This window comes from Lipophrys pholis, assembly GCF_963383615.2.
Source record: "Lipophrys pholis genome assembly, chromosome: 3".
NCBI lineage: Eukaryota > Metazoa > Chordata > Actinopteri > Blenniiformes > Blenniidae > Lipophrys > Lipophrys pholis.
The window spans coordinates 35,813,749-35,829,133 of record NC_137627.1 but is presented as its reverse complement, the minus strand read 5'-3'; the positions used below and the strand labels follow the sequence as shown (position 1 = coordinate 35,829,133).

Here is a 15,385-nt window from a genome sequence, read left to right as displayed (position 1 = left end):
AGGCTGGGGGCATCAGGGGTTCCACAAAACAAGATGTACTTCAAATCCTCAAACGTCATTATGAAGAGTTTTAATGAGTTCTCCTGAACATGAATGGAACATTGAGTGAAGATCATGAAGGGTTCTTCTCAACATGGTTCTCTTGCCTCCTCCTTGCTGCCAGAGACTTGGCAGCTCTTCTTCTCACATATCTGAGCCACATCTGTCTTGAGAGAAGAAGCAGTTGAGAACCTCAGAATGTCTAGAACAGGGGTCGGGAACCCGCGGCTCTTTGGTTCCTCTGCTGAGGCTCTTTGGTTCCTCTGCTGGGCTCCGTCAGCCTCGTGCCACTGCAGTACATCCCTGAGCGTGGTGGTGGAGGGTACGGTACAGTAAGGCACAGTGCACCCTGACCACCGGTGCTGCGCGGTCCTACAGAGAGTACGGTGAGGAGCACAACATTTCAATTAACCCAGACACCTAAACCACCAGAGCAGCAGAGCAGCAGAGCAGCAGAGCAGCAGAGCAGCACATATCACCATTCCAATCATCACTACCGATGCTTCATGCTGATGCTCACAGCCACAGAGGCTAATGCTCTGTTAACGCTGAATAATGGTGAATCACACAACGATAAAAGACACTGAAGGCCACAGCGCTCACACTCATGGTTCTAAAAAGCCTGATCTCCTGCATTTAGCCACGTTCTAATATGGAGCGTCACGGAGCCGCTCGCTGCAATGCATCATGGGAGTTCCTGTTGGTCGTGTTTTAGATGTAATGATTGGAGGTTATATTAGGTTTGTAGTGTTGGTAATGGTTGGGTTGTGTTTTTGTTGCTTAGTTCATGTAGTTAGTTAGTTAGTTCATCCAGTTTAGTTTAGTTTATTAGTTGTAAGTTGGCAACCGGGAGTGAAGAGTGTCCTCCTGCCATCGTCTTCCTGTTGGTTTCAGTGTCAAAATAAAAGCCTATACCAGTCGCAGCAAACATAAAAGAAAAGCACAACTTCTTAAAATCTTCTCTGACAAGACACGCTGCAAATTTCAGTGATTGAGAGTTTGTTTATTCTTTACTCCAGAAAAGCGCAGAACCTCCTGTGCTTTAAGTTCCTGGATCTGATTTGACTGATTCATTTCATAACAACAGACATCACATTGTCAAACTTCAGACTTTCATATCAAGGTGGGGGCCACAAAATATCAACCCCTGCTCTATGGTGAGATTATGGAACATATCAAGTCTCCCTGTTCTTCAGGAAATATTCCACTTTCATTCATCAACAATTAACATCCACAATGTTCCTGTTTTAAAAAAGAAAAAGTCTGATAAGACCACATGGCTGCAGTGACAACATAACACATTACTGCTTTTATCACTCGTTTGTTATGAGTATTACTATAATAATAACACTAACATAAATTATTATTCTAATTATTATTATTACTAAATAATAATAGTTATAATATAATGTAATGTAATGTAATATAATATAATATAATATAATATGATATGATATGATATGATATGATATGATGTAATGTAATAATAGGAGAAGAAGAAGAAGAAGAGTAGAAATATTAATACTGTCTGTAATGTTTCTCAGTCCTTCACGTGGCTGTAGTAGACTCACCTGTGCAGAAATCTAACACCACACACCTGAGAAGGAAGTGACATCATGTTGCCATGGGAACAGGGAAGGTTGTGTGTGTGGTGGGGGGGGTGGACCGAGTGTGAGTGAGGCAGAGAGGGAGAGAGAGAGAGCGAGGTGGAGGAAACTCAGTTGGAAGGTGAAGAGTTTTTATATGAAAAGTTAATATGATATTTTTATTGACTTGTTTCTTTCTGGAGAGTTTTTAGTTTTTTTTCTTAAAGTGACGAAGATGATTGAAGGAGAAGAGGATGTCTCCGTGTGTCCCTGTTGGACTCGATGATGTTGGACGCTGGAGTTTCTCCTGATCACGTCACTATGGTTCCAGCCAGTTCGCTTCCCGAGGATCTCTGAGGGGAAGAGACAGGCGACATGTGACTGATGGATCGGGACACTCGGACAGTTTCACAGTTTGTCTGAAGGATTTCTGAGATTCTGAGTCCAAACCGTCCCTTCGTCAAACGAACAGAGGACACCTGAACCAGACACACACCTCATCGTTTTCCTCTCTGCAGTCTGGAGCTGCAGAGTCTCTGAGTCATCTGGAGATCAAAGTGTGTGTGTGAGAGAGAGAGTGTGTGAGAGAGAGAGTGTGTTAGAGAGAGAGTGTGTTAGAGAGAGAGAGTGTGTGAGAGAGAGAGAGTGTGTGAGAGAGAGTGTGTTAGAGAGAGAGTGTGTGTTAGAGAGAGAGTGTGTGTTAGAGAGAGAGTGTGAGAGAGAGAGAGTGTGTGTGAGAGAGAGAGAGTGTGTGTGTGAGAGAGAGTGTGAGAGAGAGAGAGTGTGTGTTAGAGAGAGAGTGTGAGAGAGAGAGAGTGTGTGTTAGAGAGAGAGTGTGTGTTAGAGAGAGAGTGTGAGAGAGAGAGAGTGTGTGTGAGAGAGAGAGAGTGTGTGTGTGAGAGAGAGAGTGTGTGTGAGAGAGAGAGAGTGTGTGTGAGAGAGAGTGTGAGAGAGAGAGAGAGTGTGTTAGAGAGAGAGTGTGTGTGAGAGAGAGTGTGTGAGAGAGAGAGTGTGTTAGAGAGAGACAGTGTGAGAGAGAGTGTGTGTGAGAGAGAGAGAGTGTGTGTGAGAGAGAGAGTGTGTGTGTGAGAGAGAGAGAGTGTGTGTGAGAGAGAGAGTGTGTGTGAGAAGATGTACAGACGTCGGGACTATGTGGAGCTCTACGAGAAGGATCAGGCCAAATGGGCTCTGCTGCGCAACGTCAACACTGTGATGAAGCACAGCACACTGCTGCCGGTACGGTGTGTGTGTGTGTGTGTGTGTGTGCGTGCGTGCGTGCGTGCGTGTGTGTGTGTGTGTGTGAGCTGCTGGCGTCTCTCAACATCTCTAAAGTCTGTGTGAAGATAATCGCCTGGTTTCTTGCTCCGCATCACTTTTCAGTCGTGAATCATAATCATACACCTGCAGGCTGTGTTTAGGTGTGTGTGTGTGTGTGTGTTTGTGTGTGTGTGTGTGTGTGTGTGTGTGTGTGTGTGTGTGTGTGTGTGTGTGTGTGTGTGTGTGTGTGTGTGTGTGTGTGTGTGTGTGTGTGTGTGTGTGTGTGTGTGTGTGTGTGTGTGTGTGTGTGTGTGTGTGTACAGCTCCTCAGACGGATGTCATGTCCTTCACCTTGATTGTCAGGAGAAGAAGTGTTTCTGTGCAGGATGATAAAATAATATCAAACAATATCATGAATCAAAGAGCAGCAGTTTTCCACTCTATACAAATAGAGTCAAACCAGAGGGGTTCATATCCTGGAGGGTTTGAGGCTCATGGAGCAGAAAAAGAAAAGACACATAATGAAACACCAAATCTGTGTTTAGAGAACAGAACGTGTCAGGCCTCACCTGAACCTGGAGTCTCTTCTGAGGACCACTGACCCTCAGTCCGCTCTGGAGAGCAGCTCTGTCAGTCCTCCAAATCTGAATGAAAAGTCCTCCTCTTCTAACATCAGATTATAAAGCATCTTCCTCCTCTAGCATCCAGATTATAGAGCGTCTTCCTCCATTAACGGTCTCAGTGATTGAAGCTTGTGGAATTGATTCGTAACTCTATGGTTTGCTGCTCTAGTTCTTAGTTCCAGGACGTTTCCAGACTGTAGTTTGGCTGCTGGACTGAGTCACTTTTAATTTATCAAACTTCACTTTGCAGACTTTTACCTCCGTGATGCTCGTCTACGTTCTGCTCTGTGATCTAAACAAGTATGTAACAGTGTGAGGACGAAGGCTGACAGACGCTCGTGTCCTCAGCTGGTGAGAGAAACTCAGGGAAGGTTTGAATGTTTGAAGCTCCTCCCCCTTTCATTCATTCATTGTTCTGTACTGAGTCGTCGTCTCCTCCGTCTGCTGCTATGAGTCTTCAGGGGTCACCTCCCCTCCTCCTCAGGTCGACTGGAAGACCACAAGCTCCCTGACACACACACACACACACACACACACACACACACACACACACTATACAGTATATATATATATATATATATATATATATATATATATATAAACTAAACAGACATGATGATCATGAATCTAATCGTCGTCGAAAACTTGGATAGCTATCATGAACGACCGGATTGGGACTTTGGGTTCATGGTTCGATTCCCGTCTCTGTTTCAGGGCGACTATGTCTGGTTGGACTTGAAGACCCGGCGAGAGTTTGAGGTGCCGGTCGGCGCCGTGGTGAAACTCTGCGACTCTGGACAGATCCAGGTGGTGGATGATGAAGGAAACGTGAGTGAAAAAATATAATCTGTAAAGTGTGATTGTGTCGTGGACCAACTTCTGTTTCTGTTTCAAAGTGTGTGAGCTCTACATACAGACAATTATAGAGCAACTTCCTCGAAAATCCAGATTATAGAGCATCTTCCTCCTCTAACATCCAGATTATAGAGCATATCCCCCGCTACCATCCAGATTATAGAGCTTCTTCCTCCACTAGCATCCAGATTATAGAGCATCTTCCTCCTCCAACATCCAGATTATAGAGCGTATCCCCCTCTACCATCCAGATTATAGAGCATCTTCTTCCTCTAACATCCAGATTATAGAGCATATTCCCCCTCTACCATCCAGATTATAGAGCATCTTCCTCATCTACCATCCAGATTATAGAGCGTCTTCCTCCACTAACATCCAGATTATCGAGCGCCTTCCTCTAACATCCAGATTATAGAGCATCTTCCTCTAACATTCAAATGACAGAGCATCTTCCTCTAACATCCAGATCATAGAGAGATAGCGATAGTACATGATGTATTATGGAGTATTACTGAGGCCCCGCCCCCTCCTGTGTGCAGGAGCACTGGATCTCCCCACAAAACGCCACCAACATCAAACCGATGCACCCGACCTCCATCCACGGCGTGGAGGACATGATCCGCCTGGGCGACCTCAACGAAGCCGGCATCCTGCGCAACCTGCTCATCCGATACCGGGAGAAGCTCATCTATGTGAGTGTGTGGCTTCACACAGTCGCGCAAACAGGGGGAACGCAATATATTGGGCGTCCCACAGGGGGCGCCAAATTGGAAGAACAGAAGAAAAAAGATTTCAAGTTACTGGATTGGGATTGGGGGGGGGGGGGGGGCTGTCACTTGTACTGACATATAAACCACATCTGACCATCTCACACATCATGTCCTGCCACCAGTGACGTCATTCATGTGTTCACAACAGTGAGTGACCGCAGCGCCGTCACTCTTTGACCCAGGTTGTTTTGAAGAATCTTCAGAAGCTCCTGTCGTCCTGCTTCTCTCTGGACTCGTCTTCTGTGTCTCATCTCATTTTCTCGCATCTATTTTTGTTTCTTCTTCTTCTTCTTCTTCTTCTTCTTCTTCTTCTTCTTCTTCTTCTTCTTCTTCTTCTTCTTCTTCTTCTTCTTCTTCTTCTTCTTCTTCTTCCTCTTCTTCTTCCTCTTCCTCTTCTTCCTCTCTATGTGGTGAAGACCAACTGTGGTGGCAGGGTAAGTGACCTGGACATGAAGCACGGCTGAGAGACGAGCTCGGGAATTAAACCAGCGTCTTCATGCATGATTCCATTAGCAGCTCCTGCACGGCCTGTTCTGCCTCACCCGAGTCTGTAACCTGCATGTCGCTCTACTGTTGTAGCTCCTCTTTTGAACGAGTGTCAGGATGAAACATTTCGGTCCTGCCGCCCGTCTGCAAGCTCTTCTGTTCCCAACATGGCCGCCCGTGCTCCCATGGCGAGCGCTGATCCGCTCTCATCGATCCGCTCACTGCCACCACCCACCCCCACCAACCCCCACCAACCCTACCCCCACCCCCCCACCTTCCATTTTGAATTAATTTACCATTTTGCTTTGGTACAGTTTTTAAGGTCTCAGTCTCATCATCAAAATTGTTGCATTATTTATTTTTAAATCTTCGCCGTTCCCCTTCATACTGGCGTGCAGACGTACACTGGCTCCATCCTGGTGGCGGTGAATCCGTATCAGCTGCTTCCCATCTACACCGCCGACCAGATCCGCCTCTACACCAACAAGAAGATCGGCGAGATGCCGCCACACATCTTCGCCATCGCCGACAACTGTTACTTCAACATGCAGAGGAACAACCGTGACCAGTGCTGCATCATCAGGTGGGAACTGGCGCACGCCGACAGGGTCATGGCGTCCTGTCTCCTTCATTCATTCACTCCTTCATTCACTCATTCATTCATCTCTTGTCAGCGGGGAATCCGGAGCAGGAAAAACTGAAAGCACCAAACTGATCCTTCAGTTCCTGGCCGCCATCAGCGGTCAGCACTCCTGGATCGAGCAGCAGGTCCTGGAAGCTAACCCCATCCTGGAAGGTGCAAACACTGGAGCGTGTGTGTGCGTGTGTGTGTGTGTGTGTGTGTGTGTGTGTGTGTGTGTGTGTGTGTGTGTGTGTGTGTGTGTGTGTGTGTGTGTGTGTGTGTGTGTGTGCGTGCAGGTGAGATGCTTCTGGTTCACCTGATTCAGACCATGTTTACACGTACCCTGGTTTTTAGAAAAACAGATTTAATTTACGGACCGCAGGTCCACCTGGTTCAGAGCTGCCATGAGCAGCCAGACCTGTAGGGGGCAGTGCTACAAGAAGCATGAAGCCATGATAGCCAATCAGAGTCCTGAAAAAATAACACGACGTCACGAAAAGTGACATACAGTAAATCTCCGTCTCCCTCCTGTAGATGCAACCGGAGACACAGAGTTTTTCAAAACCTCCACTGTGGCTGCAGTTTCCATGAATCCTTGTTCGTGGAGACTCGTGGTGTTTATGTGTTTTAAGACCTTGTCAGTATCCTGCATGTTGCAAACGGTGGCAGGCAAAGGACAACAGACCAGACAGAGTTATAGATTTTAGTAACAAACACATTTTCCAGACAGGTCGTACATGGCATGTGTAGGAACGGGGCGATTTCACATGTGGGGGGGGGGGGGGGGGGGGGGTCTTAAGCCTCCATACTTCCTGTCTTCTCTGGGCCAATCACAGTGGAGGACTCTTGACCCGCAGCCGTCCTCCTATCCTGAAGGTGGACTCGAGTCATTGACTGACTTTACAGAACAAACTATTGTCTCTTTGAATCACTGAGACTAAAATGTTGGCAGAGCATCTCACTGATCCAGAGCGGAGGTCCTAGGAGGAGGTCTACTCCCTGATCCAGAGCAGAGGTCCTAGGAGGAGGTCTACTCACTGATCCAGACCGGAGGTCCTAGGAGGAGGTCTACTCCCTGATCCAGACCGGAGGTCCTCGGAGGAGGTCTACTCACTGATCCAGACCGGAGGTCCTCGGAGGAGGTCTACTTACTGATCCAGACCGGAGGTCCTAGGAGGAGGTCTACTCCCTGATCCAGACCGGAGGTCCTCGGAGGAGGTCTACTTACTGATCCAGACCGGAGGTCCTAGGAGGAGGTCTACTCACTGATCCAGACCGGAGGTCCTAGGAGGAGGTCTACTTACTGATCCAGACCGGAGGTCCTAGGAGGAGGTCTACTCCCTGATCCAGACCGGAGGTCCTCGGAGGAGATCAGATGTCTCCTGTCAGCTTCTCTCAGTGACGCTTGATAAATTCACTCACACCCTGAATGGGAAGATGGCGGCTTTCAAATGTTTCCCTCCATGAATCTGTGTGGCACAGATCAGGACCAGGACCCATTTGTATTTAGTCCGTTTCTTATTCTTTCTTCTCCTTACGCGGCTTTGAGCCCAAATCTGACGCACTAAACACGCTCACCAAAACTCACCCAATTTGGCACGCTCATCAAGACTGGCAAACCAAGTCAGGAAATGCAAAAAGTGACCAGAGTGTCAAAAAATGTCTCTCTAGCACCACCTAGAAACACTACAACGGCCACCACGGTCCGTAGGAATATCGTAGAGAGAAACCAAAACTAAATTGTTCGTCTCATCGAGACCTACAAATCACGTGTTGATACCCCTGACCTAAATCCAACAGGAAGTCCACCATTTGTCTTTCAAAATAAGATTTGCAAACGTTATCTCCTCTGAGTGCGAATATCATATCGGCTTCAAAACACGATTAAATGACAGAGGAGACTCTCCTGCTCACTAGTCACCTTTTTGATTCGTTGAGCGGTTTCGTTTTTATCAGACGTCAAGTACCTAACGCTGAATCCCGCCGCCTCCCTCCTCCCATTCAAATACATGGGAAAACCAAGATGTCTCTTCAAAAACAGCCGTGACAGAACACCCCGAACAAGTGGCGACTGTGGCTAAACCGTGACTCTGAGCCACAAAACGAGCAGATCAAGCGCAAGAAGAACCTGCTGAACAAGACGATGTAACACATGAGGGGAACATTCCATAAAACATGAGCTTTTGGATGAGAGAGAACAACGGTGTCAGGGTTTTTTTTCCCGCGATTTGAAGCCATATTTATCATTGAGTCAGATGGAGCAAAATTGTGCGTCTGCGTCAAACTGCGCCTCCTAGTGTCTAAAGGTTACGTCTGACTGCTTCGAAACCCACAGAGACTCAAAGACGACAAATTTTCCTCTCAAGAAATGATCATTTTATCAATATATTTGCCAGAAAACTTTGGATTCTGAGGAGTTGGTTCCAAATTATGTGGATGAAATGCGTCCTCTGCCCCTCTGTGATGACATCACTACCTGCAGCTGTGTCATCAGTGTTGCATCATTCACACCAGGATTACGTCATACCATGAAAGTCCTGGTTTATGGGCTGACCTGCTATCATGTGCTACATAAACTAGCTAACATGCTAATGTGCACTGTGGCATAATGCTAATGCTATCCTAGTTAGCTTAGCAGATTAGCATGTGAGATAAGACCAGATTCCAGGTCAGGGACACCTGGGGTACGTCCTAAAAAGTCCCTCCTATGGACTAAGGAAAGGAGTTAGGAGGCTTCCTAAAGGAGTTAGTGAAAGGTGTTAGGAGGCTTCCTAAAGGAGTTAGTGAAAGGTGTTAGGAGGCTTCCTAAAGGAGTTAAGGAAAGGTGTTAGGAGGCTTCCTAAAGGAGTTAGGAAAGGTGTTAGGAGGCTTCCTAAAGGAGTTAAGGAAAGGTGTTAGGAGGCTTCCTAAAGGAGTTAGTGAAAGGTGTTAGGAGGCTTCCTAAAGGAGTTAGGAAAGGTGTTAGGAGGCTTCCTAAAGGAGTTAGTGAAAGGTGTTAGGAGGCTTCCTAAAAGAGTTAGTGAAAGGTGTTAGGAGGCTTCCTAAAGGAGTTAAGGAAAGGTGTTAGGAGGCTTCCTAAAGGAGTTAGTGAAAGGTGTTAGGAGGCTTCCTAAAAGAGTTAGTGAAAGGTGTTAGGAGGCTTCCTAAAGGAGTTAAGGAAAGGTGTTAGGAGGCTTCCTAAAGGAGTTAGTGAAAGGTGTTAGGAGGCTTCCTAAAGGAGTTAGTGAAAGGTGTTAGGAGGCTTCCTAAAGGAGTTAAGGAAAGGTGTTAGGAGGCTTCCTAAAGGAGTTAGTGAAAGGTGTTAGGAGGCTTCCTAAAGGAGTTAGTAAAGGTGTTAGGAGGCTTCCTAAAGGAGTTAAGGAAAGGTGTTAGGAGGCTTCCTAAAGGAGTTAGTGAAAGGTGTTAGGAGGCTTCCTAAAGGAGTTAGGAAAGGTGTTAGGATGCTTCCTAAAGGAGTTAGGAAAGGTGATCACGGTGGTGAGGCAGTCAGACTTTCACTGAATGACATCATAATACTGCGACGGCGGCTCTAGTTAGTGACGTCTGCCATGGTGGGGAAAGAACTACAAGTTTCTGAAAATGAACTACAAAAAGTTCATCTGGGTTCTAGATGATTTCAAGTGGTTCTAGGCAGATTATTACTTTGGTAACTTACATTATCTGCTCCTTTTTCAGTCATCCTGAGTTTCCCTGAACGCTCCGATGAGCGGGTTCCTTTAAATGTTGTCGCCGCAAGGAATTGTGGGGGAACATGAGCTGGTCTCCTTTGGTAAAGGAACCATCAGTGGTTCCTAGGCTAAAGGAGGTTCTAAAGGAAGCATCAGTGGTTCCTAGGCTGAAGGAGGTTCTAAAGGAAGCGTCAGTGGTTCCTAGGATAAAGGAGGTTCTAAAGGAAGCATCAGTGGTTCCTAGGCTAAAGGGGGTTCTAAAGGAAGCATCATTGGTTCCTAGGCTAAAGGAGGTTCTAAAGGAAGCATCATTGTTTCCTAGGCTAAAGGAGGTTCTAAAGGAAGCATCAGTGGTTCCTAGGCTAAAGGAGGTTCTAAAGGAAGCATCGGTGGTTCCTAGGCTAAAGGAGGTTCTAAAGGAAGCATCGGTGGTTCCTAGGCTGAAGGAGGTTCTAAAGGAAGCATCATTGGTTCCTAGGCTAAAGGAGGTTCTAAAGGAAGCATCAGTGTTTCCTAGGCTAAAGGAGGTTCTAAAGGAAGCATCGGTGGTTCCTAGGCTAAAGGAGGTTCTAAAGGAAGCAACGAGCCTCCTTTCCTTTGCTTATTGAGAATTCAGACCGTCCTCATCATGGCCGCCACACTAAACAGTCCCGGGATGAAGGAGAAGTCGATATATAAGGAGATAGGAGGGACTTTTCGGGAGTAACCTGTGTGATTTTCAGGAAGATAACAGGTATTAGCTTAGCATGCTCGTTAGCATAACAAAGGTTGTTCAATTGAGCTGATATTTGGGGGGTGACCTAAAGGGGTGGGGGGAACCGATCACGAGCTAATTTGCCGGGTCCCACCCACTTTTAACCCCACCCTAGGATTAGGGTAACAGGACCAACCCTCGCTAAAAGTGGCTAGCTTTGCTTCATTTAAACACCACCCCACCATCCCCACCCCACCATCCCCACCCCACCATCCAAACCCCACCATCCACACCCCACCATCCACACCCCACCATCCCCACCCCACCATCCAAACCCCACCATCCACACCCCACCATCCCCACCCCACCATCCAAACCCCACCATCCACACCCCACCATCCCCACCCCACCATCCCCACCCCACCATCCAAACCCCACCATCCCCACCCCACCATCCCCACCCCACCATCCAAACCCCACCATCCCCACCCCACCATCCAAACCCCACCATCCCCACCCCACCATCCCCACCCCACCATCCAAACCCCACCATCCCCACCCCACCATACCCACCCCACCATCCAAACCCCACCATCCCCACCCCACCATACCCACCCCACCATCCCCACCCCACCATCCAAACCCCACCATCCACACCCCACCATCCACACCCACTATAGTAGATCCTTATCTCTGGAAACCAGAAACATTAGGGTTAGGGTTGGGGTTAGGTGTTGGCCTCTATGCCACGAGCTACATTAGAGGTTAGTGGGCTTTCAAAATAAAAGCCCCTAACATTTTTCTAAATATAAGTAACTTTTAGTTAAAACCTTCACAATTGATATTTGTTCATTATTTAAAGGGGCCAGAGACCGTGATTGGGCAGACCCCGATGGGCCAGGGTCCAGAGTGCGAGCTCCCGACCAAAGCAGATTTAATTTTCTCTTGTTTCTCTTCCAGCGTTTGGAAACGCCAAAACCATCCGCAATGACAACTCGTCACGTTTTGGGAAATACATCGACATCCACTTCAACAAGAGAGGAGCCATCGAGGGAGCCAAGATCGAGCAATACCTGCTCGAGAAGTCTCGAGTGTGTCGACAGGTAGAGCACACACACACACACACACACACACACACACACACACACACACACACACACACACACACACACACACACACACACACAAATCCATCTTTGCTATCACGTTAAACTGGAAAATATTGTAATAAAGAGAGTTTACGACTCCAGAAGAAGCTCCAGTTAGAAAAAGCATCAAAATATTAAAATAACAATTTAAAAAGCTTTCAGACACTATTTTGTTTAAACATGTTTGTGGTTTTGTAATGTCTATAATTTCATGTTGATTTATTTATGAATAAAATCAATAAGAATTAAAGTTAAATCTAAAGAGATGACACAGAAATCGCAGCCCTTCATCCTCAAACACAATTTCTAAATGTATTTATTCGATAGTTTTTTCTGTACATTAAGAAGTGTTTAACCTCTCTAAGTCGGGGGGGGGGGGGGTGTCAATTTGACGTTTTGACTAATTTCACCATTAAAAACCATTTAACATGAACGTTTGGTATCTTTCATGTATGATGATGCTTCTCTGAGGTTTCTGTCCTTCCTGCAGGCCTACGATGAGAGGAACTACCACATCTTCTACTGCATGCTGAAGGGCATGACTGTGGATGAGAAGAAGAAACTGGGCCTGAGCAAAGCCACCGACTACACCTACCTGACCATCGTTAGTCCGCCTCCACCCTCACCGTCTCATTAGACTCACGTCCTCACGAGAGGAAAACCTCATGAAAAACCATCAGAGAAGGAAGCTGAAGCTCCTCAAACTGACCCTGCTCTCCTTCTGCTCTCCTTCTGCTCTCCTTCTGCTCTTCTCCTGCTCTCCTTCTGCTCTTCTCCTGCTCTCCTTCTGCTCTCCTTCTGCTCTCCTTCTGCTCTCCTTCTGTGTGTTTGCAGGGAAACTGTACGGTGTGTGACGGCCGCGACGACATGAAGGAGTACTCAAACATCCGCTCTGCCATGAAGGTAACGAGGAGCGTGTGTCGCGTTCTGTCACCTCAGGACTCTGCTGACTTTCCTTGTTTAAATACGCGACACATGAAATATTTCCTTCTCGTAACAAATCAACTAATTAAAACAGTTTTAAACTTTGGAGAGAAAGACGTAACGTGCTTTAGTTGCTCAGTCAATACTAAATAATTATTCAAAAAAATTATCAAATACATTAAAACACCCACATTACATGTTTACCTTCGCCAAGGAAAGTTTAACCAAGAACGTTACGTTTTCGTCTGCATGTATTTATTTATTTATTGGTTTGTATGTATGTATTTTACCAACTTTTCGCAAAAATTACTTACCAGAATTGCATGAAATCTTCAGGGATGATTTGTCATCATTTAAGGACCGATCCATTAGAATTTGAGACGTTAACGACTAACCGTTTCTGATTAAATCCCCAAAAACTGTGAAAAAATGTCCCATACAAAGTCGATGAGAGGCTCCTCATGGAGATCAGAGGAGATCAGTGTGTTGCCATGGAGACGCTCCCTGCTGAGTGTTTCACAGTGATGTAGCTACCTGATAGGCTAGTTAGCATCACTATGAGCTAACGGCTAATCATGTTAGCAATGCTAACTCGGTGCTGAAAAACAAATGTGCCATTTGCAAAGGGTTGTGCTCTACCGAGTGTAGCTCTAGATTATCTACCGAGGGACAATAACGTCCCAGAATCTAATGGATTGGTCCTTCGATGATGACAAATCATACCTGAAGAGTTCATGTAATTTGAGTTAATAGTTTTTTATGAGAAGTTGGTAAAATACATACAAACCAAGGAAGGAAGGAAGGAAGGAAGGAAGGAAGGAAGGAAGGAAGGAAGGAAGGAAGAAACACACTTTGGTAGAGGAAGGTCATCAGCTGAGTTACTGTACATCCTGGGCTGAGAATGAGCACTGAAGCATCGGCGCCACCTGGAGTTTGCAGTTTGTACTCATGAGCCCTTCGACATGAAGGTCCAGGGTTCCTGTGAATTTGCCCTGTGAGGATCAATGAAGTATCTGATCACTGAAGACGTTTCCTGTTCAGGTGCTGATGTTCACCGACAAAGAAAACTGGGAGATTTCCAAGCTCCTGGCTGCGATACTGCACATGGGAAACCTGAGATACGAAGGTAAAGAGAACAATGTGCGTCTTATTGTGGTAGTCTGGCTCCCAGATTAACATCTGGACCCGGTGCGACGCCTCAGCTGCAACCAAGACGGATTACAGTTAACTCATTAGTCTGGTAATGGGATTTAATCTGGTATTTGACCTTTCAGAACATGTCATCATCACAAACTCTTTACTTTTATCCAGATTGTTTCTTTTGTTTAAAAGTTCATTTTTGCTCTGCTTGTTTTGAATAAAACTAAATAAAAAGTGACAATAGTCTGGAGACATGAAACGCTGAGAGCAGGTCAGACGGCTCAATAGAACCCAGAAAGAAAAGAGGAAAGAGCTTCAAGCGACACTGGAGACACTGGAGACACTAGAGACACTAGAGACACTGGAGACACTAGAGACACTGGAGACACTGGAGACACTGGAGACACATGAGACACTAGAGACACTGGAGACACTAGAGACACTGGAGACACTAGAGACACTCCGTCAGTCAAAGAGAAAGATTTTAGAAGAGCTTGAAGGTTTCATTGTTTTAGTCGTCGATGATGTTTGAGATGTTTGTGTCTGCAGCTCGGACCTACGACAACCTGGACGCCTGCGAGGTGGTTCGCTGTGCTCACCTGACCACCGCCGCCACGCTGCTGGAGGTAGCACACACACACACACACACACACACACACACACACACACACACACACACACACACACACACACACACACACACACACACACACACACATAATTCACTTCCTAAAGGTTTTCCAGCAGTACTAATGGTCCCCCTTCCTGGGCTGTGTGTGTGTGTGTGTGTGTGTGTGTGTGTGTGTGTGTGTGTGTGTGTGTGTGTGTGTGTGTGTGTGTGTGTGTGTGTGTGTGTGTGTGTGTGTGTGTGTGTGTGTGTGTGTGTGTGTGTGTGTGTGTGTGTGTGTGCTCTCAGGTGGACGGTAAAGACCTGATGAACTGCCTGACGAGTCGCACACTGATCACCAGAGGGGAGACGGTTTCCACGCCACTCAGCATGGAGCAGGCTCTGGACGTACGCGACGCCTTCGTCAAGGTACCTCCACCATGACACCTCCACCATGACACCTCCACCATGACATCACTGCCATGACATCACCACCATGACACCTCCACCATGACACCTCCACCATGACATCACTGCCATGACATCACCACCATGACACCTCCACCATGACACCTCCACCATGACACCTCCACCATGACACCTCCACCATGACATCACCACCATGACACCTCCACCATGACATCACCGCCATGACATCACCACCATGACATCACTGCCATGACATCACCGCCATGACACCTCCACCATGACATCACCACTATGACATCACCGCCATGACATCAGCACCATGACACCTCCACCATGACATCACCACCATGACATCACCGCCATGACATCACCACCATGACATCATCGCCATGACACCTCCGCCATGACACCTCCACCATGACATCACCACCATGACACCTCCACCATGACATCACCACCATGACATCACTGCCATGATATCACCACCATGACACCTCCACCATGACATCACCACCATGACATCACCACCATGACACC

At 46.8% G+C, this 15,385-nt stretch overlaps 1 protein-coding gene across 1 annotated transcript in view; it reads left to right on the top strand.

Moving 5' to 3' along the window:
• Nucleotides 1–2,756: 2,756 nt before the first annotated feature.
• Nucleotides 2,757–15,385, top strand: part of LOC308107606 (unconventional myosin-VIIa-like) — a gene marked incomplete at its 5' end in the record, with an annotated part of 42,231 nt that continues 29,602 nt past the window's right edge. The window contains 11 exons of the mRNA XM_080460022.1: nucleotides 2,757–2,861; nucleotides 4,220–4,333; nucleotides 4,900–5,052; nucleotides 6,015–6,199; nucleotides 6,291–6,412; nucleotides 11,561–11,703; nucleotides 12,239–12,352; nucleotides 12,583–12,651; nucleotides 13,714–13,798; nucleotides 14,362–14,438; nucleotides 14,729–14,848. Coding sequence (XP_080316148.1) covers nucleotides 2,757–2,861; nucleotides 4,220–4,333; nucleotides 4,900–5,052; nucleotides 6,015–6,199; nucleotides 6,291–6,412; nucleotides 11,561–11,703; nucleotides 12,239–12,352; nucleotides 12,583–12,651; nucleotides 13,714–13,798; nucleotides 14,362–14,438; nucleotides 14,729–14,848 — 1,287 coding nt within the window. The remainder of the gene's footprint in view (nucleotides 2,862–4,219; nucleotides 4,334–4,899; nucleotides 5,053–6,014; nucleotides 6,200–6,290; nucleotides 6,413–11,560; nucleotides 11,704–12,238; nucleotides 12,353–12,582; nucleotides 12,652–13,713; nucleotides 13,799–14,361; nucleotides 14,439–14,728; nucleotides 14,849–15,385) is intronic.